Raw genomic sequence first — 26447 nt, 5'->3', positions numbered from 1 at the left:
TTTTTTTTTGGATTATTCTATTTTATAAAAAAATTTGGACTTTTTTAATTTTAAAAAAATGATTTTCTAGGCGATTTCACTTAATAAAAATAATTTTTTGGAGCTTTTATTTTTTAAAAAACAACTTTCTAGACCTTATTTTTATTAAAAAAAATTATTGTTTTATTAGGAAAAAATAATTTTATGAACCTTTCATTTTTCTAAAAAGATTTTCTGAACTGTTTTGAAAATAATTTTCTAGACCTAATTTTTATTTTTATTTTAAAAAAATTGGGCACTTTATTTAATGAAAACATTTTTTGGACTGTTTTATTGAAAAAAAAAATTGAAACTTATTTTTATTAAAATAAATTTTTGGGTCCTTTATTTAATAATAAGATTTTTTGGTATCTTCATTAAGTAAAAAAACAAATATATATATATAGTTTTGCTGAACCTTCTATCCTCCTCTCAAATCTGGCCCTCCGCGTGTCATCATCCACAGCTCGGCTAAAGTCTAGAAAATGGGCTCATGCATGACAAAAAATAAAGTCCATGAGCAAATGAAATCCGAGAGGCCCAATATGAACAGAAAATAAGCCAAACATCCAAGTCCACATGCAGGCCCAACACACACTATCTCAAAATACAAGGCCTAAAGCAAGCAAACAAAAAACTAATAACTGAATATCAACTTATCAAGGCTCAAAGGGTCCAAATGAAATCAACATCGAGAGGCCTAAATCATGAATTAATAGATGAAAACGCAAATAAATAAAAAATAAATGAAAAAAAAGTTAAAACCCTATGAAGAAGAATAGGAGTAGCAATGATGGCAATGAGAGGGAAGGGGGACAGAGATAAGCTACAATCATGGAAGAAAATATCAAGATATATCAGTAAAATATTGCCGGTGTATCGGAGGTTATGAAAATCATATTTGGCAGAGAAATATTGTTCTAATAAAATTTCGGGGGAAAATAGTCAAAAATCGACGACTGATATATCGGATGGTTAATGAGGGTCAAACATGCTAACAAAAAGTTTGGAGTTTAACTCAGCTTACCACTAAGGCAAGTTTGCCCATTGTTAAATATAATGCACTAAAAATATATATTCCAAGTCATCATATAAAGAAAATATTAAACAAATATTTTAGAGAGAAAATTAATTATAATTATTTTATAATTAAATACAAAAATTTATTTTAATTTATTACCAAAAATATAAAAATTATCATTATAATTTTTTTCATAGTGTTTTTAATATCATTAATAGATTAATTAAATATTAAAAAATTATACATATATCATAATTTATTTTATATCATTTAATACAATTGAATTAAATGGATCATAATTTTAATATTAATGTATATTTTAAAATTAGACATATTATAATCAAATATTATAATATTATTATGAAATAATATTTGATGTAATTTAATAATAAATGTATATCTATAAAATTCATATTTTTATTGATGCATACGATATTATTATCAAATATGATAAATCATATTATACATATATCAAATTCTTTAATAAAATAACTTTAAAATATCTATTATACTTCTAATTATATTTTTATGAAGTTTTTCTTATATTTTTATAAATTTTATACCTATCGATATTTTTTTTTCTAAAATATTCATCGATATATCTATAAAATCGAAATATTAATATATATGTGATTATCGATATTTTCATAATTGACTAGTTACAATGTAGAGCTTCGGTGGACCGGGGTGGCAACTAGATAGGAGGTGCGGTGGAGGTAATGCGGGTGGCAATGAGTGGTCGTGGTGCAACATCGGTGGTGCGGGGTATGAGAAGGATGATGATCACGACTGTGCTAAGACGAAGAAGATGGAGAAGAAAATAGTATGGCGTGGGAATGGTGGAGTTTTGGTGTGAGGGAGACGGGAGAGGGGTTACAGTAAGTAGTAAAAGACAGTGTGTCAGTGAGAGGAGAGGAGAGAGAGAGAGATTAAGCTAAAGAGGAGAGAGAGGTAGGCCATAAAGTGGGCATGGTTTTAGGGTTAGAGATTTAAAAAATAAAATAAAATTGAAAGATATAATAGTTATTTGAATTGAAATATAAAAGGGGGAAAAATTCTTAATAAAGAAATCTTCGAAAAAATATAATAATGATATAAATCGGAAGAAAAAATGATTAAAAATAGAAAAGTTGTCTATGTCATGAACGATGAAAAAATAATTTATTTAAAAAATATTATAAGTCATTTTATTTTATTTATTCATTATATATTTTGAGTTTTTGCCACAAAATTATAATTTTTTTATCAATTTCATTTATATCTTCAAAATTAAAATTATATAACTCACATAAGAAAAAATCAAATATTTTTTTTTTTTACTTTTTATCAACATTAAACTATTTTTGTTCCTTGTAAAAAGACTATTTAAAAAAAACTTTAGAAAGATATAGTAGTTATTTAAATTGAAATATAAGAAAAGTCAAAATTCTTAATAAAGAAATATTTGAAAAAATATAATAATTATATAAATCAGAAGAAAAAAAATAGAAATAGGAAAATTGTCTATGTCATGAGTGATGAAAAACTATTTTTTTTTAAATTTTTTTTTAAGTTTTCATTTTTATCTTATTTTATCTATTTATTATAATTTTTAATTAATAAATTGAGTTTTTGCCACAAAATTTTAAATATTTATAAATTTCATTTATATATATTTAAAATTAGAATTATTTAAGTCACATAAGAAAAGATCAATGGTTGATTTTTTTTTTCATTTTTTATCAACATTAAACTTTTTTTGTGCTTTGTAAAAAAAGGTTAGTTTTTTTTATAATTAATGACTATTTTATATAATATTTTTATAAAATATTATATATGTAAAAATGAATTATTTAATACTTTTATTTAATTTTATAATTTATTATATAAAAAATGATGCATATGTAATTAAAATAAAAGGTAATTTTCTATGGCAAATAAGAATGAATAAATTTGAAATTTGTAAGTCTTTTTTTTCAAATATATTTTAGTTTTACTTCTTGTTGTCATAACATTTATTTTTATCATGGTTTTAAAAATCAAACCGAATCGGATGGTCCAATTGGTTCGATCGCCGACCAGTCACAAATCGATTGGTCTAGTCATTTAGGTTGGAAAGTGGTTGGACTTGAATTAGGTCGGTTAAACAGATAGTCCGACCGACGAACTAGATAAACCGGATGGTTACTTCCAAACCGTCCGGTTCAACCTTTTTTTTTTTTCTCCATTGTCGTTGTCCCATTCCGGCAGGACCTCGACTTTGTGCTGGAAAAGCACCCCATGCTGTAAATCCACCTTGGCGACCCCGCTGGAAACCCCTCCCCCCCCCTCCCCCCCAATCTTCCCCCGCCCCTCCCCAAACCCCGCCCTCCCCAAACCCCGCCCTCTTGCGACTCTGCTAACCCTCTTCCCATTTTTGCCCACCCATCTCCTTCCTTATTTCAGATTTTTAAAAAAAATTATTTTTTACCTCATCTCATTATTATTTTTACATCAAGATGTTAAAAACTTATGATTTTAATTTAAATTAATAAAAACATTACAATTTTAAATAATTTTTTTATTTTAAAATAAGTTTTTTATTTAAAAATAAATATTAAATATTAAATTAAAATTATGATTTTAATTTTAATTTCTAATTTGAAACTAATTTTATGATTTTCAAATAAAAGTTTAATTTTTAAATAATATATAGATTATTGTTATTATTTTTATAATTATTTTAAATTTTAATCATTTATAAATTATATATTTATGACATCATCGATTTGACCGTAGTTTGATCGTCGATCCGACCAGTGAACCATGAATCGGTAACTCTTTCGGTTCAATGACTGGTTCGATTATGAAAACATTGATTTTTATTATAAAAGTAAAAAACCTTCAACATGAGAGATTGAGCAAACCAAGCCCTACTTGGTGATTGAATAGCTAGATCTCATTACTTGCCTTGCACCATTTCTTTTTCTGCCTTATGCCTTGATCGTTGAACCCTTCAAGCCCATTGCAAGGTTCTAATTTTGAGTACCTACCCATGGAACTCATTTCTCATTCTTATATCAATATTTTTTATCATAAATAATTTCATACTATAATTTGAAGTTTACAACAGTATGTCACATGTTACTTACATGGTTTAGCCACAAAAAGTAAATTTGTGGCTAAAAATAATATTTTAGTCTAAATAATATTGTGACAAAAAGTAGGGTTTATGGTCAGATATCATATATTGCGTTAGAATTATTCTTATTATATTTTTAGCAATGAAAATTAAAATTTTAGCTAAAAGTGACATTTTGTTATGAAATTTAGTTCATGGCAAAAAGTGATATTTGTTATAGTATGTTGGTATGTTCAAATTTGTGTTGGGACTACAGACATTATGACCAATTATTAACAAACTTGGATGGTTTGATAGCACACAATGTAATTGTTGTGGACCTTACAACACAAAATTAGTTAAGGTGCGGTACATGCTTATTCTCCAATGGCCTCATTAGAACATGCTAAGACAAAAAAGAATACTAGGTATTAGTTCTAAACTTATTTACCTTCCTTCCACCATGACCTTTTATGGTTATCTCTTCACAACTAGTAGCATAGGATGATTATAAAGGAATTCACCTAGAATACTAGGTGTTGATTAAGTGTCAACATTGGGTTGGTTGACAAACTTAATGCTTAGAAAATGGGTGTTGGTTACTCATATGACAAGGAGACAAAGTGTAGCGACTCTCCCAAAAAAAAGGGTCCATTAAAAAAAAAAAAAGTCTACTTCAAATTGGAATCTAGAATGGAATGGTATCTCAATAAATACATTTAGAGCATAAAAAAGAATAAACACATTTAAATAATGCTGATAAGGCAAGAAAAAAAAACATAAATAAAAGTTTACAAAATATGCCACTTGATTAAGAAAAAATAAATTAATAAAGTAGATTAGATAGTCGACCAAACTCTTTACCAAGGCCTTTAGAAAGGTTCCTCATTTGGCTATGCTTGGGCTATGTCCTTAGGAATGTTGATTTGACTATTTTGGACTACATTATTCGTATATTTGGACATGACTAGCACTTGCCAAAAAGGATTACACATCGTGATCTAGTTGGGATTCTTCTAGCCTCATTTTTAATATTGCGTTCTCCCAAGTCAACCACTTGCTTTTCTTAGTGAGCTCCTCCATTTATTATTAAGTTCACTCTTGCTTTTCACTCCATCGTAATTAGCCTTCATTGTTAGGATTCCATGGCAAGATGCTCTTCATCTTTTGCATGCTGCTATGGGTACGAACTACGATGCCACTTTATTAACTCCCTTTTTGCATCAAGTTGTTTCACATTTCAAGTTCTAAATTTTTTTGTAAACCTTAGGTAATACGCTAAACCATGATCCTAGACCTTGGAGTGTGATAAGTCATTTGTCCTACCTATTGGATCTTATAACCATAGAACCAATGATGCACCCTCTAGCCTTTGGCAAAAATAGGGCTTCTAATGCCTAAGATAGTAGGGAACAAAGAACTAATAGACAGTGAATGAGAGAGGAATGCTTATCATTACCTTTGGATTCTGCTGAATATCACTTATATAGCACTATGAAGAATGGTTGACTTATACCCATGTGAAGGTATGGCTAAAGTGTGACAAAAGAGAAAAATATATGCGTGAAATAGCTATCACTTAGTGTATTATGTGTCTTTAGAGTTATAAGGGGCTTTGAATTGATAAACTAAATGATGGCAAATGGGACTCATTTGCTTTCTTCTTTATACATGTGGTGATTTAGGGCACAAAGTCCCTAGACCTAACAACTTAAGGTTTGCATCAAGATTCCCACATTGGCAACCTCATTAGGGTAGAATGGAGAATGACACCCAATGTGTCCACAATGTTTTATTCTCATGATGCAACTATTTTTTTTCTTTTTTTTATACCTAAAATAGCCCTTTCAATTGTCCACCATGCTTAGAACATTGTGCCTCATATATAACTTAAAAAGCCAAGAATCACTTTTCAACTAACAAAATAAGAAAGGCTTACTTCCTTAGCATTAAAATTGGAGCATGTAATCACCATTGATGATAAATCTCATAGCTAGACTTCAACTTTCTCAGTATTAATTTTGGAGCATGAAGTTACCATTGATGATACATCTCATAGCTTTACATTTGATGTTCCTACGAATGATGCCAGTTGTTGGTATGACTAGATTCAGGTTGGGGTAATAAACATGATGACCTAACAATTGACAAACTTGAATGACTGGCTTGATGGTGCACACACTCACGATCATTGTAGACCTTATAACAAAAAATAAAAGGTTAAGTGGCTTGTCCAAGCTCTTCCAATGGTCAACGGTCTAAGACTATAACACCTAGAACCAACTCTTGAGTTACCTATCTTCCTTCTCTTGTAGACCTTCTCTACAATTATCTCTGGTAGTTAGCGACATAGGACAATTACATGAAATTCACTTAGAGGGTATTTTTTTTTTAGCTTTTTGTTGAAAGTAATTTGTTTTTAGACTTTATATTGTTTATTTTTCTATTTTTTCATGACTTATTATAAATTTTTTTGTTGAATAGAAAAAACCAAAATATTTGACTTTTTTTAAAATGACTTTGTTTTCCATTTAAAAATTGGATCGGACTGGCCTGTTCAACTGTCGGTCGGTCAGGGTTCTAGTCTAGTCCGACCAATTGGACCGAAAAGTGATTAAATAAGAATAAGATCATTTAAATCGATGGTTTGACTGAAGAACCGGACGAACCAGTTGGTTCCTTTTGGACCGACAACCCATTTTCTTTCCATTTCCCCGTGCAGATGGTATCTCCACTGTCGCTTGGAGCGTCATCCCGTTGGTAGTACCCTGCGGCGTTGGGAACCCCGTCCCACCTCCCCCTACTGAGCGCTGAAAAGTCCCCCTACCCCGCTCCCAAAACATCGCAAATCCCGTCGTCCCATTGGCAGCACCCCCTGATGCTGGGAGTCCCATCCCACCTTCCCCTCCACCGCGTGCTAAAAAGTCCCTCCACTTCGGCTAAAAAAAACTGCAAATCTCGTCGTCTCGTCGATAGCACCCCCTCGACGCTAGGAACCCCGCTTTCCCCCCATTCGTCGGGCGCTAGAAAGCCCTTCCACCCCCCTGCCACGCGACAAAACCCTATCACCCTCCACCCTCGACGGTGCAGTGGAAAGCTTCCCCCTATTCCGACGGCAAAGAGCCATCCCATAAGCTGGAACCTTCCAAAGAGCTTGCCTTCCATTTTTGTTTTTTAAAATTTAATTTTGATGTTTTATATTTAATTTCTTAATTTTTAATTGATTATAATTGTAGTGATATGTTTAATATTTAATTTTTTTATGTTTGTTTTATGTATTGCACATTGAATTTTAATTTATTGAAATGATTGAAAATATTGGGTTGATCGACATTTATAGGTAAAAAATTTTGTGAAAAAACTTAACAAACATAATAGATATTGTCAAAATTTAGATAGAATTTATTATTTTTATTTCTTAATTTTTTAAAATTTTAATAATGTATAAAATATATTTATGACGTCACTGGTTTGACCATGGTTCAAACGCCGGTTTGACTAGTGAATCGTGAACTAGTAACTTTTTTGGTTCAATGACTGGTCCGATTTTGAAAATATTGGTAACTATTAAATTGACCTTGTTTTCCACTTGAGACGCTTTTTGAATCCTTGGTGTTTGAGCCGGGTCATGCAGATGGATTGGGACATACCCAAAAGCCAGTGGACGAATCTAGTTGCTCAACTTACTAGGATGCTCAAAGAGTTTAGTTTATTAGAGCTCAACCGACGACAATACGGTTAGAATAGATCCCACGATGCAAACGAACTTGCCAAAATATGTTTCGTCTAGCTCTCAAGAAGTAGATGAATTTGTGTCCTGCACAAAGGAATGTCCATATGGGGGTTCGAGCACGCATCTCCAAAGATTAAGTAAGAGAATTGACTTGGGCAAAAAAATGTGTTTTTTTGGAAAGAATGCAGCATACATTTCATGTGATTATGAGTGGCTATTTATTCTTGCTCACATGTAATGTCTAAGTTTAATGATGCATTAACTACGATTGATTGCATGTGTAATTGTGGCAATGATTGATGGCCTATAAGGACTGTCTTGCCTTAACTATTGGCATTTTATCCTTGCATTAATCACGACTACCACCTGACACTCAATCAATGCCTGGAGGTAACTCAAGCGTCACGCTTGACGTCTAGCCACTTAGGACCACCATCCATCTATCGTATTGGGCCCAGACATACCATTCGTTCGTTCTTACATTCCTATTAGGCGGTTGAGTCATGGAAGCAAACGATAATGAATGCAGATGACAATAAGGTACGAAACCCACATAATTGATTAAAAAAAATGTTTATATTTCTTATATGAACTCAGAATTTCTTCGATCAAAGGTTAATTAAAAAAATGGTTATTTGATTAAAATTTAGTCAAAACCCAAAATTTAAAATTTAATTATTTGTCTTTTTGTTTTTTAAATCTTATTTTGACAAAAATACTCTCATAATTTTTTTTATAAAAATAACTTTTAATTTGAAGACCTATATGTAAATATTAGAAATGATAAAAGATATTTACATGAAAAATGAGTTATTTTTTAAGGGAGAAGGGTTAGATTCATAATTTGAGATATTCCATCGATATAACCAAATATTTCTTAGAAAAATGCTCCATTTCTAAAAAGTAAAAACCAAACATTCTTTTCCGATCCAAACAAGGAAAAGGCCGTTTGTCGCCAGCTTCGCAAGAACCTTCACGACAATGAGTGAGCATCACTAGCGCTACCAACCAATATCGGTGGCTGAGAGCTCCGAATAGAGGTGAAACTCCATAACCCATGATGCAGCGACACCACACACAATCAGAGATTCATCTAGGGTTTTTTGCCCTTATAAGGAGAATAATCACCTCTTCTCTTCCTTCCTCTCCAGTCCTTACTGTTGAATTGCAGAAGATGAAGATGGAGGCTCATGAGGATGAGATGAGGAGTTTGTGCGTGACTCTAAAACCGCCTGATCTAAACCTTTTCCCGATGCGATACCTTTTCTATGGTCTTAGATTCACGCACAAACTCGTAATCTGTCTTTTCATTTCCATTCTAGGATTTCCCGTTCAATCAATATTTTCGTATTTCAGTTTCTATTTACATTTTTCCTATCCTTCTCTTCATTTTGCAAATCTAGGGTTGTGGTTCGGGAAGAAAATGTTGTCTGTTTCAGATTCGCTTACTAGAATTGATGGTAACTATATTCTCTACCCTAACTCATCTCTTTTTCTTTTCTTTTTTTGTTTGAAATTTTCCTTTTTCCTTTTCCCGTAAATTTATTTTGCAGCGCATGAATCTGTCTGGTTCTAACATATACTATTTTGATGAAAAAAAAAACACAAAATCTAGTATTAGTTCAGTAAATTTTGAACAAATTTTCTTTTGTTAGAATGATTCGGACGGATTATGGTGAATTGTAGTGGTTTTAGATTCGAAATCTTAGAGTGGATTCTCTGAAGTGTTCCAGTATTATCAATTGGAGACAATGGCATGCACCATTTTTTTTCTTTCAATGCATCTATTTAGGCTATGTTTGGTTCCTGCAAATTACTTTGGAAATAAAAAACATACTAGGAAAATAATTTTTTCATGGTTTTACTATTGAAAATATGAAAGAAAATCAAATATAATTAAAATTAGTTAGGGCTTTATGTATTTTAAAATTATTTAATTTTTATATGATAGAGGAAAATAAGTGAAATAAGTCATATAAAACTAATTTATCGACTTTAAATCTATTTTTAATTTTCCTTCATTTTTTCTTCCCTTCTACTTTTCCTTTCCCTTGGTTTTTTCTCTCAAATTTTCTGGAAATGAAACATAGTCTTTGAGAAATTGCAAGATTAGAGGTATTTATGCCATGTGCCTGATCATAGAAATAAACTGGATTACCTTTCATGGTATATAACATCATTCTTTGATAATTAAGATTTTCATGTCTTGTGTAATACATTAAGAGATGATGACATTACTACTTTCCCAAGGGTAGTTTCTGGGCAGAGCTGGAGAGCTGACTTGTGACTTCCATAATTAAATTCTCTTTGTATTTTTTGTCTAAGTAACTGATTCTGTTCTTTGTTTATTAATTTGCTGTCATTGCCACTTTGACCTGCTGTGACTGTTAAGTTTGGTACTCATAGTGAGTATAACTGTAGGACCTGGATTCTCAGGACTGCAGCTTAAGTTTCTCGAGACTCACTTTATTCCAGATCAAAGGCTTGCTTTGGGCAAATATAAAGGTATTGACTGCCACAAGCTGCATTCTTTTAATTATTGTTGAATGGACTCTTTAACTGTTATTATGGGCAGGGAACTGAATGTGGATCTCATATTTCTATATACTATCTTCTAGTTAAATTCTAAATTATATCAACTTTTTCTATCTTCTGCATCCCCTGAGTTTACTAGAAAGATGAAGTGGAGGATTTTGGAACTATGGTAGCAAATTTGCTGACGAGCAATTACAATTTGGAGTATATATGCCAGATAATATCAAAGATAATGGAAGAGAAGTTGAGTTAATATATTGTAACTTTTTAACAAAGTGGTTATGAAATGCCTTTTTTTTGTTACCTTTAGCATCCTCACAATTGCAACAGTTTATACTACATTGACATTAGTGTTTAGGATGCTCTTGTCATTATTCTGATAGGAGTTTTTTGAAGTTTTCTTCCTAGGGTATGGGAGGTGTTCTGGACAGCTTTGTTGTGGCCAGGATTGAGTAAAGCCAGTGAGATTGCTTCATGTTTGTTTTGTAGTATGCAGACAATAGAGTGGTTTTTGTGCAGCTGATGAGATTGAGTTAAAGCATCAGAGGAATGTTCTTCTTTGTCTAGTAGTTGTTTTTACACCAGGCCTCTTAATCCAAGAGTGCTCATATCCTTGTGGGAGAGTCAGGAAAGTTGCATCAGTTGGTGCTGAACTTAGGTTCTGGGATTGGCACTTTCCATATTATTTGCTTGTGTTAACCTCTGGGTGTTTCCCTTCAGCTAAAGCAGTTTTTGACACAGTTGCAGAGAGGGATCTTTTGAGGAGGAAGGTGGAGGAGTATGGGAATGAGGAACAGGTTTGTTTCCAAGGTGTCAGGGCTACTGATGGTTTTACCATTTGGAAAAGCATTTGGAATGGGTGGCCAGTTTTTGGGAGAGACACATCTAATTCTTTTTTTGAAGATGCGACTAAGGTGAGGTTTTGGTTGTTTGGGTGGAGAAGGGACTTTAAAGAGGTTTCTCTTAATCCTTTTGTTAGGGTTACGAGTAATGTGGATTGGAGGATGAATGTAGGGGATGGGCTTGGAATAATTACTTCAGAGTCCTGGTTTCTTTTGGCCATTTCAAGATTGCAAGTTAGAGTTGGTTAATGAGTATTTGGGCCAGACCCATGAACTTGTGTTGAAGAGACTGGGGGCCATGTATTAGATGGGGTAGATGATAGAAGGAAGTTTTCTGCTGAGTCTTATTGTAAGGTAGCGGTGGGCGATTGTGGAATTCCCATCCCTGGAAGGATATGCATAGAAATCACTTGTTGGTGCATTGATTAGTTGTGCCTCATATATAGGGTCTCTTTTCCAGCTTGTAGGAGTTTGTGCCCAGATACAAGAGCAACATGGAGAGCTGATCAAATATGCCTCCTTAAAACTCTTTGCAAGGAGAATAATAGGAGGGTGTTTAAGGGGAAGTGCAAGAATCTGGAATCTAATTTTTATTTGCTCATCTCATCAGTGGTCAGGACCAATGTATGAAAGGGGCTGGTACCTCCTCTCTTTCTTCAGCTTGTGCATAAGTAAACACTTTGGACGGGTAGGTAAGAAATTATTGGGTCACTTGTGCTGCAGTAAAATAAGATGGGATATATCAGCATTGCCTCCTCACTCATCTGCCAGAGTGAACTCCTTCCCTCTGCTAAGTTTGCTCCTATTTGGAATATAGGGATTTGATTCATGCTGATCGTTCTATTGTTACATAAATCGAGCCAAGTCATGGGCCAGTGACTCCTCTGACAGACATGATTTTATCTGCTCTTGTATGATCTTGACAAAACCTCTGCCTGCATCTTGGGGAAAGCTTGAGGCTAAGGAGAACATAGCAATGATAATATGATACTTGGAAGTTTGATGGTTACTAGTGTAGTGCACTATTAGTGAATTTTGAAGAGCTCTTCCACAATATCATCTAAAATTATCGGTTTATTTTGGTAGATATTTATTTAGTTTTTATTTTTAATTTCTAATTCCAGCCTTATAGTTGGAACCGTAAGGTATAGTCACTGTAAAATTAAAATTTATTCTATAAATCTGTGAGATTCTAACCGAGTTTGGCATCCTTCTATGTCCATTTGATGGAAGAAAACACAAGAGTCATAGAGCTCAGTTTAGGAAGACTCCAAATAACCGTTTTCACTTTTCTCCTTTGATGCTTCTACTATGTCCATATTAAGCTCTTAGATTATATTTGGTTCTTGAAAGCATTGTGAAAAGAAAAAGAAAAATGATTTTCTTATATTTGGTTGTATTATGTAAAATATTAAAGAAAATTACATATAATTAAAATTAATTATAAACTTATATATATTTAAATTATTTAATCTTTATATAGATAAATTAAAATAAGTTAAATGAATTTAAAGTAGCATTTGAAAATAATATACTGACTTTAAAGTTATTTTTTTATTTATCTTCACTTTTCTTTCTTTTTATTTGTCCTTTCTATTTTTGTTATCTCAAATTTTCCCTCACATTTTCCGAGACCAAACATAGCCTTTAAGGTCCAAATGTATGCAAAGTCCAACCTGATCTGAAATGTAAACATACCCCTCAAGCTGGATGTGAGTGAAATTCTCTTTTCCTCCTGTAAATATAAATTATATGTCAACCAAAGTATGCATTGATTTATAAATAAACTCCTGCCATTGAAGCACATATTGAAATAATTCTAGTAGACACATCAAATTCATTGGAAATTTTCATACTATGTATTTTTATTTGTTTTTGGTTCTCCTTGGAAATCTTCTCACTAAGTTTCACCTGATTAGTAGAATGCCAAACTATTGGGCCCTACAAGCTTTCCTCTTTTATCTCCACCTTGTTTGGTTTAGAACCATATGCGTCAAACCTGTAGAACAAATAAGCAATGTTTTAAAAATCGGACCGGATTGGTTGGTTTGACTGTTGGCCGGTCCGGTCAATTGGATCGGATTGGGATTGAATCGGGGTCGGACCGCTTGAACTGGCGGTCCAACCGGTGAACCGGACGAACCGGTCGGTTCCCTGTGAACTAGCCGGTTCAATTTATTTTAATTTTTTTTTTTAAAACAACATCAAAATGACGGTGTTTTGGAGTCCTGCAACCTCCAAAGTCCAAACCCTCCCTCCTCCCCCTGCAACAGCTGCCGCCCGCCGGCGTCAATCGTTACAAGACAACAACCCTCCCTGTCGTCGCCACTTTCAGTCTTCCCAGTTCCCCGTCGTGGCGTTGGAAGTCGGTGTTGGAAACCCCTTCTTGCCACTGGAAGCTTGGAAACCACCCCAACCGGTTGGTACCCCCCCCCCCTCCTCTCGGTTGTAAACATCCCACACCCCCGGTCGCCTGTAAACCCCCCACCCCTCGGCTTTTTAGAGAAAAGAGAGGGAAAGGGAAAGAAACGGAAAAAGAAAAAAAAATTGCCATTATTCATGCAATGTAGTTTATTTTTCAAATAAAAAACTCTTACCTTTCTGGTTTGATATTTTTCTTTTTGGGGGTTCAATTAATTTGGTAGGTTAACTAGTTTCTTTACTAATTTAGATAGAATTTATTAATTTATTAATTTTAAATAATATATAAAATAATAAAAAATTGACCACCGGTCCGATCAATGAACCGTGAACTGGTAACTTTCTGGTTCAATAACCGGTCCAGTTCTGAAAACATTGCAAATAAGCTGTAAAGTACGGTCCGCGATGGAGTTCCGAGCAATATCATTGTCCTAGGCTTCAACATCTAGGCCTGTCCAGGCCCAGGTGTTGTCAAGTTCTCTAATAGTGCCCTCTTTCTGGGCTTTAGTTACAATGCAACAAATTTTGTCTGGATTTACAATTTTAAAATTTTTAATGGTGTTTATTTTTCTGGTTGGTGAAGTTGGCCATCAAAAACAACACTGAAGTTTGATGAAGTTTATGTGGTAGAAGTTTTTAACTTCCTCAACTCTTTTCTTCCCTTCTGAAAGATCAAGACATTTGGAATGATATAGAGGCGGCAACAACAGTTTGATCTTAGCGAAAACACTGCTTCAAAACAAATCATGTACAATCTGATTTGAAAAAGTGCCCCCAAATCATCAACCGTCGGTCTTATTCTGACTGGTAGAAAATTCTCAAGCACTCCTAGATCCGTTGAAAGATTGTTACTTTGTTCTTACCTGCCTTTAACATAATAACCTCCACATAACCCATGTCTCCCATACATACATAATTCTAGATATCATGATACATTTCATTGATGTATGCATTTATATAACTTATGTAATAAGGAACCTTTTTCTAAAAAATTAAATATATGTAACTTATGTCATAAGGAACCATTTTCTAAAAAGTTAAACGCGTGGACCCACATTTAACTGTCCAACCCCACTTAACCCAAAATCCTTGCATGGACTCAAGGATTCAATGCCCTCAGAAAAGGGTTAGTTATGTTAGTTAATATTTGACAGTTGGTGGTCTACCATTATCCAACTTTTCGTGAAGCTTGTTTCATTTCTATGGTTGCTGGGTCCATCAACCGTCCAAAAGAAACAGGATAATCTTCTTTGAAATGTTCAACACGCAATTGACTCACCCAGTCACCCCTCTTTCGGTCTCATTTCTCAAATCTTGGTTGGGACTCGGGAGTTTTCTTGTTGATACCTATAGGTTGGTTTCTTACTAGAGTTGAAGGCTGTTACAAACCGACATTGATTAGGTTTATCCATTCTACCATTCACTATAACATGGTCTACTAGTCACCCGCCATGTGTTATTGCTCATGATGTTTTCTATTTACTTGAATTCATTGAAAAGGATAGATGATGGAGGCCTGCCTTATTAGGCTCCATGTGTTATTGCTGATGTTGTAGAGTCCACATACGCTGAAAATGACAGATGATAGATGTTCCTTGTCGATTTGAGATGATGTTGGAGTTAGTTATTTTTATTTTCCACGGTTAGTTATTTTCATGAATACTTTCAGACCTGGTCTACGTCAAACCTAAGCTAGGGTGCAAAAACTTCACGCCATTTTTGTTACATTGCAATAGAGAATAAGAATTAATAGTTTATTTTTATTCTATTTTTTTAATTCATTTTTAAATAATATATTTTAAGAGTTTTTTTTTTAAATAATAAGATTAAGAAAAATTAATATTTATTCAATTAAAAAAATTAACCAAAAAAAGTCAATTATATCTAATGAAAATAGAAGGATAAAATAATAATTTAAATATATTCTATATCATTTCATACATTAATGGAATTAAAATGCTTTTTATTGAAAATCAATTAAAATTCCACTTATAAGTGGAATTTTATTCATTCAGAAATTGTCTTTTATTCAATTTTTATTGTCATTTAAATTATTTAAATATGAGACTAAATAAGAAAAAGAATGGAAAACCATTTATTCCTTATTTCCTCCTCCTAAATATAAACTCAGAGAATTCATAGTTTCTTTGAATAGATTTTTTGTGCGATATGCTTATCTTCTATGATGTGGTTAATAAGCACATTTGTTTACCTTTTGTTTTTTAAAAGCAAGTGCTATTTCACACTTTTCATAGAATTTTTTTTTTCATTTGATAACTGTGGATGCCCGGGCTAGCTTACGCGCACCTCGACTAATCCTATGGGGTCTTGAAGTTAACGATCAAGTAAACCTCCGGTGGTCTTGAAAGGACTCGAACTGGTGACCATTGGGGAGCAAACCCAAGGTCGGACCATCCGAACTACCCCTCAGGGTTTGTTCATAGAAAAATATTTGGTGTGGAGCCTTGTTTACTCTCAGGGCTTGTTTTTGGGTCACAGTGGCCAAATGCCTCTTGGCAAGGCAAAATTATAAAATATTAGTTAAGAAAAAAAAAAGGGCAAATCTAGATCATTGATATCTTGAACATATTGATATAATATTAACTAGTAACAGAATAAGGACCATGCAAGGCAAGTGATTAGACCACAAGGTTCTTTATGCGTACAAGATTTCCATGGATTACGCTGTGGAGCCTTGTTTACTCTCACGGGCTTGTTTTTGGGTCACAGTGGCCAAATGCCCCTTGGCAAGGTAAAATTATAAAATATTAGTTAAGAAAAAAAAAAGGGGAAGTCTAGATCATGGATATCTTGAACGTATTGATATAATATTAACTAGTAACAGAATAAGGACCATGCAAGGCAAGTGATTAGACCACAAGGTTCTTTATGCGTACAAGATTTCCATGGATTACGCACCTTCTAGTTTCCTTTTAAAGGCAGTGTGTTTAAAATTTTGTTTGGTAGATAAACCTTTTGGTTTAGGTGAATATACTCTTGTAATGTCCGCTAGAATCCCGAAAGGTAAGGTTTTTTAATCCAATTATCCACTTAAAACTTTAAGAAAGACGAATTAGTCAATAAATGCTACCCACTTGGTGGTCCAATCATGCCCCAAAATGGGGGTCGGTTTGAATCCCAAACTTATCCAATTCAGGATTCTTAATGAGTTTGTCTTTTTAAAGACTGAGTTCAGGACAGAGTGGAAATGTGAACAGTGATTTTTTTATTTATTTCCTTCTTCTATCTTCTGGAGAATCAAACAGATGAAAAAGCTAATCTCCAATAACATATCATTTAAGTTTCAAGCAGAAATACATTAACTCAGGAATTAAATCCTGACATACTAGAGGGAGAAGGATGAGAATGCATCCTTTACAAGTTGATTAGCAGTGAACACGGAACCTGAAAAACCCACAACCAAATCCAAGCATTGAGAAAACTAAAATTACTGATTTTCTGGGTAATCAATCAGTCTAACCTAACTAGAATCAAACTCAAAAGAGAAAACCCACATCAGAAAGGCCACCGGCTTCTTCAATCCAAGGGAGACTTAAAGTGAGTTTGCCATCAACCCCCCACTCAAAGCCCACTTCAGTGCCATTCAAATAACACTTCTTTGGTTTCTCACTTGAATAGGCCAAGAAATTCCCCCCTCCTTTAACTTTGACTTTAACACCAGTCTCAGCTCCTGACTCATTATACTCCAATTCTTGCAAGGTCCCTCCACTATTGAACATGTTTGTAAGTCCAATGGGCGCAAACTTGGCTGTCGGGCCAAGCTTTTTGATTGGCACGTAGCTGAATATCTCAAATGTAGATGGTTGGATGGTGATCTGAGTGGGATCTGATCTAGGGGTCACTAGGAATAGTTCCTCAGCCTGGTCAAGATAGACAGCAAATTCTTCGGCTTCACCCATCCCTGTTGCTTCTATTTTTTGGTCCCATTCGATGTTAGTAACATGAACTGAACCAGACATTGGCTTGTAGCACTCTGAGTAGCCCTTGATCCTTTGCTCTTTGGGGTCCCACCCGGCTCCTTGACAGTTAAAAGCTCCTATCACACCACCATACTGCAGAATATATGTGGAGAAATGAGTGTCTAGCTTGAAACAACAATTAGAATTGAAGTGGATGCTTCTCACCATCATAGCTGGTGGAAATCAATCTTTTTAAAGTGATTATCAAAGATGGAATTATTTATCAAAGTGGGTAATACCTTATTCAAGTTCCAAATCTTGAGAATGGTTTTACTGTCGAAGAGAGGGTTCTTGAAAAGGCAATCTCTTGTTGGGAGAGCGAAATGCAGGCACTTGGGAATGGTACCATCAGGGAACACAAGCTTCTTTATAAGATCGAAATCATGGCCACCAACTGAGTCACTCACGTAGACAGGGCCTCCACATATGGCCCTTGATCCAGCATGGAACTTAGCACAAAGGTGGTCAGATTGGAACATATCCCAATCTGGCTGTATGATCTGACCCATCCACATGCTGTTGTAGGCACAGTGGATCATATGAACTCCTTGTAACCAATAAACCCCCATTGGATCCCCGTTTGGGTCTTGAAACCAAAAGTCATCACCTGTACCAACAGTAGTAACTTGAATCAGCCTCCATAATGAAATTATTCGACTGAGAACTTATTGCAACAATTTCTTGATTTAATTTCTATGATCAAAATGTTTGCTTTCTGTTGGCATACTAGACACAGACCATTTGGTTAGATTTTCTTACCTACTCTTCCGAAAGATATCTGCTGTGTCCCTAGGAAGAAAAAGTCATTGCATTGTTGCATGCTAGCTATGATCCCAGTTCCATTGAAGTTCTTGGAAATGGAATTACTCAGCCCCTTGTAATAAGCCTTTCCAAGCTCAACCCGGCCTCCGTACTCCTCACACACATATTCAAGTGTCTGCACAGAAAATGTAAGTTTGATCATCTAAGCATTTCTATGTGAAAAACATAAGACATGTTATGGTAGATGAAGTGTAGGGTTCAAGAAAGAAATATGATGCTTACATGAATGACATCCACTTTAACTCCTGTAATCCCGACCTTGTTAAGGTGGGAGTGCATTGAATCATAGAAATCATCAGCTTGATCAGGATGAGCAAGCCCAATTCCACCTTCAACAATTTTCACCACCGCAAGGTCATTCATTGTCCCATCAAGTCCAGGAGAGACTCTAACGGGAACTACCTTGGAATTGAGATGAGTAGAGTCCGGCCTAACACCGCCCCAAGCACCACATAAGGCATGCCAGACGTATATATCATCCAAACCTTTAAATTTAGTTCTCAAATCCCTAGTAAAAGCTTTCATTCCATTGTTCTCAACCTTGCAACAACAGCTTCTACAACTCTCACTTGAAGTGCTATTTTCTTCCCCACCGAATATTTCATTCAACTCTTTCTTCAGCTTCTCAATTTTCAAATCAAATGGAGACAGATCAGTGACCCCAGAATTGATTGCTTTATCACGAGCCTTCTCAGCATGCTCAACCTCAATCGCCTTTGCAATCAGCATCTTTGGCCTCTTTGGATCAAAAGAAGGAGCCTTAGGTCCCAACATCAACCCACCCTGGTACCTTCTGAACTTCTCACATTCATCCAACCGGTAGAGCCTGGCAGTCATTTGAGTCCCACCCAAAACAAGATTTTTTGCATCCTCATTCGGGTTGTCGCCATCTATGTTGATACTTTGCCAGCCATCATCAATAATGAGAAATCTTGGCGAAACACCACCTTCAGCAAATTCATTCACCCCATGCCATACGCCGATAGGATCCACAGTTAAGTAGAATGCATCCCAGGTGCACCAACCGAACTTGTTTACCAGTGGTGGAACTGCTTTCTCTTCCAAGAGCCGAAAGGTATTGAGATGGACCCTAGCAGCACTATAAGCCTCTTTCATCAAGTCGTAGGGATTTTCAGACACATGAACATAAGCGATGGCATCAAAAGATGATGCCTTCACTTGAGTAGAACCGCTCTCTGCATAAATCATGGTGTGCCCATCAACACCAGGCTGAAGAGCAGACCTAAAACTCCCCTCAATCAAGGGTAAAATGAGGACATATGACCTTATTTCAGGAACATCTAAGAGAACCCATTGAGTTTCCAGTTGCAAATCTGAGCCAGAACTCCCCACCCACATGGTAGACCACCATGTCTTGAACCTAAAGATGCTAAGAAAATTCCTATTATTGAACTTGCCCAAGGAGTTCTTCAACCTATCAGAAGGCTCCTCTTTAGCGAACCCGAAAAACCCACCCTTATAAGACATGGACTGGACACGCTGGAGCAGGTGAAGTGGAGCATTAGAGGATTGAGATATAGATGAAAAGGAACTGAAAGTGACATTGCTGGGAACTTCAGAGAGCAATGGTACACCTTTAATACTGAACTTACCATTCGACAAATCAAAGTATTGGACAGGACTCTCAGACCCAATAACACTGAAAATTGACTTAACAGGATCATTAGGGGGTGCCATGAGAAAAAAGAAAAATAGGGGAACAACAAAGATTTGACAAATCAGGAGAACTCAAGATACAAAGCCAAAGCAAACTTGGTTCTGTGTTCAATAAAAAGGAACCCAAAACTTCCGTTGTATGAAGCAGTGCTTCTGATTTTGGGGGCCAAATCTTTGAAAATCAGATCAAAATCAAATGCCCACTAGAAAGGAAAAACTTAACAAACTTAATTCTGTTCTGAAATATGTGATTCTAAAAAAGACAGAACAAAGAAAAGAGTAATCAACAGAATTGCAGAACAAGAAAAGCCAGTGAACTCAGAGAACCCACGAGGATGAAAGGTTGCAGCAAAATGAGAAGCAAATGCTGGATATATAGACAACAACCAAGTGTGGTGGGTGTGAAAAATGGATAAAATAAAATAGAATCAAGAATCTATAAAGATAAAAGAGGATTCAATGTGCGGCTTTTGGGTCTCTGTACTTACCATGCTTTCCTCCTTCTAATTTTATATATGACAGATGATAAAACAACAACCTACTTGCATCCATGGACAGTGACCTCAAAGATATTCTCAAATCTCAGATGATATTCTAGCATCCATTCATGGCATGCATGTCATCTATGCATGCATGCATGTATGGGTTCTACATATTAGCTTCTTTTTCCAGTTTCTTTGGTTTGAATTTGAGAGAGAGTTAGAAAATGTTGAAAGTTGTAAGCCTGTAGCTGAAGTGGTTGTGGGTGACAAATAGGTGTCATGAGGATTAATGATGAAGTGTCAACTCAGAGATCGATTAGACGCTAGAATTCTCAGCAGGTTACACGTATATTATTTCAATATTTTTTAACTCTGTCTCTTTACTTGCTTTTTTTTTCTCCATTTCGTAGGATCAACTCAGTCAATTGGGTTGGTTGGTGAAGAACTTAGTATTATTATTATTATTAGATATTAAAATTAAGAAAAATAAAAAAATAAAAACCGACAACCCCATAAGTCATCATGAGGAAAAAAGTGGGTTAGGTTAAGGGACGTGGCCTTTCTGGAACATAGCCGGAAGGCCATGGAAAGTGTTTGCTTTTTAACCTTTTTTGGTCTTTTTTTTGGCTGAATGTTTGATCCTCCTCCCCTTCCCCAGTTCCCCAACCCCAACAAGCCAAAAAGCATTTCATGTTAATAAATTTGGATTATCTATATTGTTTAATTATACTTTATTCTCACATTGATTTTGCATCCTTTGTTGAATGAAGTTTTGTCAGCTGAGATTTTTGGAATTAAGATTTTGGACTTTTATTCAGCAAGATTTTTTATGTTCTATTTTTTCTGAATATGATGATGTCGAAAGGATGTTAATGGAACAATGATTCTGGCAATGATCCATCAAAACATTCCCCTCAATTCTAGAATTTTTTTGGCCACACGTATCTTCGACAAAGATTCAAAGAGTGCCCATAATTAGATTTTAGACTGGTACGTTCCTTTTACTTGTTACTTTATTTATTCTATTACTCCTTTTGAGTTCCTTGAAGAACATGCAACTCCAGACTCCTCTTCTACACGAGATGCTTCCTTCCTTTGATATGATTCATGAAGATGATGCCCTTTTTTTTCTTTTCTTTTTTTTCCTTAATTGACTTAATTTTTTTTTATTAACTTATTTATGGATGATTTTGAAATGAGCTAAAAACCCTTTTTAATAATTGGAAAATATGTAAAAAAAAATAGAAAAAATTAAAAAAGATTTAAAATTAATAAATTAATTTTATATATTATTTTAAACTCATTTTAACTTATTTATTTTATATGAAGATTAAATAATTTACATGTATATAAATTTTTAATCAATTTAAAATATATTTTATGATGAAATGAAATATAAGGAAATTTATTTTTTTAATTATTTTCAGACACCAAATACAGGTTAGGTGTTTAACAAAATTTTCAAAATCACTTTAGAAACCTAATTTTTTTTTTCTAAATGATTTTTGCGTAATCCATTGATATTTTTTTAATTCATATCTAAATATTAAGCAATAAATATTACTAATAAAAACATATCATGAATAAGTTTTTAAAAATACTATGAAAGAAAAATATCCCAGTTACTCACCCCACCACTGTCACATCCTCCCCGTTCTTAAATCTCAGTCTTGTCATCCACGCTTTCCTTCTACGTCTCCACTTGCTCACTGATTCCATTTTTTTTTCCTTTACTTTTTATTTTTTATTATTATTTTTTTCTTCTTTTCGTGTTGTGCCTTCTTTCCTTCTTTCCAGACATCCTTTTTATTTTTATTTTTATTTTTCCTTCTCCCAAGTAGTCTTTTTTCCCTCCTTTTCTTTCTGCAAGGTTCCTGCAAATCAACACACTTCAAGGTGCTTGGGCCCGAATCCTCACGCCAGCCCAAGTAAATCCCAAAAGATGACTTCTTCAAGCCTGTCTTTTAAGCCCAAGTACAACATCACGGGTAGAGCTGTATTTGTTGTCAATCAAGCCTGGGTTAAACTTTAGGGTTGAAGTCCTTGTCCAAGCCCAACCTAAATTAAATTTGAATGGAGAAAACTCATTTTCAGCCCCAAATGATAGTAATTATCGAAGTCAAGCACAAGGTTAGACCAAATGAGATCAATAAGCCTAAATTGCACATTTAAGCATAACTCCATAATCATAACCATGTTTAATAGTTATCTACGCAAGATTGTTAGTTTATTTTTCTCCAATGTAAAATGGTACGATTCTGTATAAATAAAATGTAATTCAAGTAGATTGGGGTGGGGTGTATGGGTCATTTTCTCTGAGATTTCTCTTTTATTCGAAATGAAATTTACATTTCATGTTAGTTGTTGAATGTAAGCTGGGTTTTTTTATCCCCCCTTCAAGTGGATTCAGAATTCTAAATTTTAAATTTTAATTTTCTTTAATAGGTAGTGACATTGAGAGATGTATTTATGGTATAAACATTATTCTAAATGTGGAAATTTTTTTTCCAAATTTTAGGAAAGTGAATGTGTGAGCTTATTCTAAATTAGTAGTAGAACTCTTTTTTTTTTTTTTTTTTTTAATTCTTTTATTTATTTAGTAATGAGCGGGAATACTTGGCCCACATAATACAAGAAGTTGCAAACGGTTTCTACTCTCATGCTGCCCATGCACGTACAGTATGATTGTAGTACTAGCCTCTTAACTAAAACCCACCGCCAATGCCTCCACCGGCGCCTCCTCCGATTCCTCCACCACCACCAACGCCACCTCCAGCACCCCCACCACCACCAAATCCTCCTCCTGCACCACCACCGGCGCCTCCTCCAATTCCTCCACCACCTCCGGACCCACCTCCAATGCCACCACCAGCGCCTCCCCCTACACCACCACCAACACCTCCTCCTTTGCCACCTCCAAAGCCACCCCCTGCGCCTCCACCAGCACCACCACCAACACCTCCACCAGCACCCCCTCCTTTGCCACCTCCAAAGCCACCACCGGCGCCTCCACCAGCACCCCCACCAACACCTCCACCTACACCCCCTCCTTTGCCACCTCCAAAGCCACCACCGGCGCCTCCACCAGCACCAGCACCACCACCAACACCTCCACCAGCACCCCCACCAACACCTCCACCTACGCCCCCTCCTTTGCCACCTCCAAAGCCACCACCGGCGCCTCCACCAGCACCAGCACCACCACCAACACCTCCACCAGCACCCCCACCAACGCCTCCACCTACACCCCCTCCTTTGCCACCTCCAAAGCCACCACCGGCGCCTCCACCAGCACCACCACCCCCACCAACACCTCCACCTACACCGCCTCCTTTGCCACCTCCAAAGCCACCACCTGCACCTCCACCAGCACCACCACCTCCACCTACACCACCTCCAAGGCCGCCACCTGCACCGCCACCAGCACCACCACCTCCTCCTTTGCCACCTCCTATTCCTACTCCGCCACCCTTACCACCACCAAATCCTCCGCCCGCACCACCTCCAACACCCCCACCTCCTCCTGCACCACCTCCAAATCCTCCCCCTCCTCCAAGACCTCCACCACCGCCACCATTCTCACCAAACGTATCCTTCTCAATTCGGCGCCCCTCTGCTATTCCCACCACCACCATCACCATCAACACCGCCATAACAGACACACCCACATTTTTCAAAAACTTCCCCATGTTTCACTCAAGATAGAAGAGCAAGGCTTGTTAATTTGCTGATTGTGCTCATCCACAATCTAATTGTATTTATAGGGAATTACCACGCTCGCTGTCCCTTATCTGTCTGCTACAAAGCCGTAAATTTCAACTATTTTGACCTCAAGTGCTAATGGCCGGTGTACTTTTATTACTCCCCAACTCTCAACCAACTCCATGCTTCCCAGGCCCCACACTGTTGCATGTCATTTCCTTTTCTTCAAAACGACGTCGTCCTATAGCGTGTTTGAGCTCTAGCCCCCAACCTCAGTGAGTGTGAGCTGTGAGTCAGTGGGTCTGGGTCTGACCTGTGGAGACTTTTCAAGTCGGTGTTGGCGTGAAGGGATGTAAACAGTACTGCCGCAATAAATTTGAAAGATTGCAATTAATTCTCATTCATTTCTCACACAAACGTCTCACCTGCCTTGCACTCTATTTCTACATGTTGCATTGATCATACATTTCTTACACATGGGTCTCAACTACCTTCCCTTCCAAATTCCATAGCCATTTTAAGGCACAAAGACCAGTGGAAAAGGAGCGACCAGATCATGATAAACGTTCCCTAAAAATAGTTGAGAAAAATTCTTAAAATTATTTTCAAAAATAAAATTGCATTTGAAAACTCAAATTTAAAAAATAGTTCCCTTAATTAATCTTTTACGAAGTTGCTGTGGCTGTGCATTTATGTATAATGTAAAAAACTTTCAAAGTATTTTCGATTCTTACTTTAAATACTTTACAAAGACAATCCATTTCTTGAATTAACCATTTTCTATATAAAATATGTCCAACTTGTTTTCTACACTAGAAAATTGTTTTCTTTCAAAAGTTAAATGACGATAGGACGAGGAAAAGACCAAAAAGGCCATAATTTGAATTATAGGATATGTGACTTATAGACATGGGTGGAATTTGCTTGGTAATTCTCTAAGCCACATGTGGCCTTTTTGGTTTCTATTTTTCTCTTTTCCTTTTGTTTTGTGTCTTTTTTTTTTTTTTTTTTTCATATGCAATGATCTCAATTATTGGTCACAAAAAGAAATCAAAACATATAAACAACCACCTCTATTTTCCTTTATATTCTCTTCTCTCTCTTTTTCTATTTTTCTTCTATAATTATAAAAAAATTTGAATGCTCACTTCACCATTGTTGACCATAAAAATGAAGTTAGGAGATAAATAACTAACTACTCTCCCTTGTTAATTATAAAAAGTTGAAAAAATAAAATAATTAACAGGAGTAAATAATTAATTGAAAAATTTTATTTATACGACACAATCAAATAATAATACACAATGAACCTTATCCATGAAAAATTATGACATGTTTGGTAAACTTAATCATAATTAAGTCAACATGCACATTTTGAATAATCTCAATCAAGTTCTTTATAAATAAAACCATAAGATAGTTGAAGTGATTATTACAACTAACAACTTAATTATAATTTATTTCTATATGATTTAAACTTAACTACAACTTAATTTGGGTTAAGCTTTTTGTGTAAATGAAACTTACCCAAATTATATTTTAGGTGCACAAATATGATTGAGAACTTAAATGATTAAATATTTTGTAAATAAAACTTAACTATGATTAAACTATGTTCAAAAACATTTACACAACACAATATTAGTTTGGTCAATAGCAATGAGATTCATAAATTATTAAAGAACAAGTGAGTTCGTTTTTCTTTAAAAATGAGTTGTTACTAATTGATAAATTATAGGTTCAATTATTCATATACAATTTTTCTTTTTCTTTTTTTCTTTTATTTAAAAAAGGAGTATGATATCATTTTTTTGTACTCAATATCACAATATATAAAAGAGAGCAACATTAATCTTTTACATATTCAATTATCATTTAAAAATAATCAAACTCCAAAAAAATAACAAAGTTTCACTTTCATATACAGTATGGTGTAAGCAGAGATCTTGTATAAGAGTGTTTATCCCTATTTCTATATCTCAGCTATTTTTATCTCAAAAATGTTGGAAGATCAATTTTTTGCAAGTCTTGAATTAAAGATTAAGTTGTGGTGGTAAGAGATAGACCAAATTGGATCAATAAAGTTATGATGATATGTAATGAGGAATGCTAATGAGGTGGATTTAAAACGGGAC

At 35.0% G+C, this 26447-nt stretch overlaps 3 protein-coding genes and 1 non-coding gene across 32 annotated transcripts; 2 read left to right on the top strand and 2 right to left on the bottom strand.

Moving 5' to 3' along the window:
• The first annotated feature begins 8697 nt into the window (after nt 1–8697).
• LOC104879798 (uncharacterized) lies at nt 8698–21847 on the top strand. Of its 29 annotated transcripts, none has more exons than XR_009466015.1 (4): nt 8698–8891; nt 9255–9311; nt 10273–10356; nt 10795–12428. XR_009466015.1 is itself a non-coding variant. In XM_059737926.1 (4 exons), the coding sequence occupies exons 1-4, from the start codon at nt 8909–8911 to the stop codon at nt 10478–10480; spliced, it is 432 nt and encodes a 143-aa protein (XP_059593909.1). In that variant the 5' UTR covers nt 8891–8908; the 3' UTR covers nt 10481–12428. The 29 variants fall into 29 exon arrangements, 21 of the variants coding, with proteins under 21 accessions (XP_059593892.1, XP_059593895.1, XP_059593893.1 ...); XR_009466018.1 differs by having other exon boundaries at nt 8703–8891; nt 10288–10356; nt 10427–12428; XR_009466014.1 differs by having other exon boundaries at nt 8703–8891; nt 10783–12428.
• On the top strand, nt 9049–9156 carry MIR403F (microRNA MIR403f). Its single transcript, NR_127858.1, has one exon. It is a non-coding gene; the product is annotated as a microRNA MIR403f (primary transcript).
• On the bottom strand, nt 16917–21287 carry LOC100245269 (stachyose synthase). The gene is made up of 4 exons (XM_002271223.5): nt 18674–21287; nt 18389–18566; nt 17869–18236; nt 16917–17722 (listed from the first exon to the last, which is right to left on the bottom strand). The coding sequence occupies exons 1-4, from the start codon at nt 20147–20149 to the stop codon at nt 17147–17149; spliced, it is 2598 nt and encodes an 865-aa protein (XP_002271259.1). The 5' UTR covers nt 20150–21287; the 3' UTR covers nt 16917–17146.
• Nucleotides 21848–23156: 1309 nt separating the features above from the next.
• On the bottom strand, nt 23157–24703 carry LOC100250396 (glycine-rich cell wall structural protein). The gene is made up of 2 exons (XM_059737905.1): nt 23720–24703; nt 23157–23689 (listed from the first exon to the last, which is right to left on the bottom strand). The coding sequence occupies exons 1-2, from the start codon at nt 24297–24299 to the stop codon at nt 23316–23318; spliced, it is 954 nt and encodes a 317-aa protein (XP_059593888.1). The 5' UTR covers nt 24300–24703; the 3' UTR covers nt 23157–23315.
• Between the last annotated feature and the right edge of the window lie 1744 nt (nt 24704–26447).

Source organism: Vitis vinifera, chromosome 7 (assembly GCF_030704535.1).
Source record: "Vitis vinifera cultivar Pinot Noir 40024 chromosome 7, ASM3070453v1".
Taxonomy (NCBI): Eukaryota; Viridiplantae; Streptophyta; class Magnoliopsida; order Vitales; family Vitaceae; genus Vitis; species Vitis vinifera.
This window is presented reverse-complemented; position numbering and strand designations above follow the sequence as displayed.

Excerpts from the sequence above, each read along its gene's own strand:
- LOC104879798 (XM_059737906.1), top strand. The coding sequence starts at position 8,909 with ATGATGCAGCGACACCACACACAATCAGAGATTCATCTAGGGTTTTTT. Across the intron at positions 9,312-10,272 it reads TTCGCTTACTAGAATTGATG|GACCTGGATTCTCAGGACTG; the intron begins GTAACTATATTC and ends GTATAACTGTAG. Across the intron at positions 10,357-10,782 it reads TGCTTTGGGCAAATATAAAG|TTTTCTTCCTAGGGTATGGG; the intron begins GTATTGACTGCC and ends AGTTTTTTGAAG.
- LOC100245269 (XM_002271223.5), bottom strand. The coding sequence starts at position 20,149 with ATGGCACCCCCTAATGATCCTGTTAAGTCAATTTTCAGTGTTATTGGG. Across the intron at positions 18,567-18,673 it reads TTAAAGTGGATGTCATTCAT|ACACTTGAATATGTGTGTGA; the intron begins GTAAGCATCATA and ends TTTTCTGTGCAG. Across the intron at positions 18,237-18,388 it reads GATATCTTTCGGAAGAGTAG|GTGATGACTTTTGGTTTCAA; the intron begins GTAAGAAAATCT and ends CTGTTGGTACAG.
- LOC100250396 (XM_059737905.1), bottom strand. The coding sequence starts at position 24,299 with ATGGGGAAGTTTTTGAAAAATGTGGGTGTGTCTGTTATGGCGGTGTTG. Across the intron at positions 23,690-23,719 it reads TGGTGGGGGTGCTGGTGGAG|GCGCCGGTGGTGGCTTTGGA; the intron begins GTGTTGGTGGTG and ends GTGCTGGTGGAG.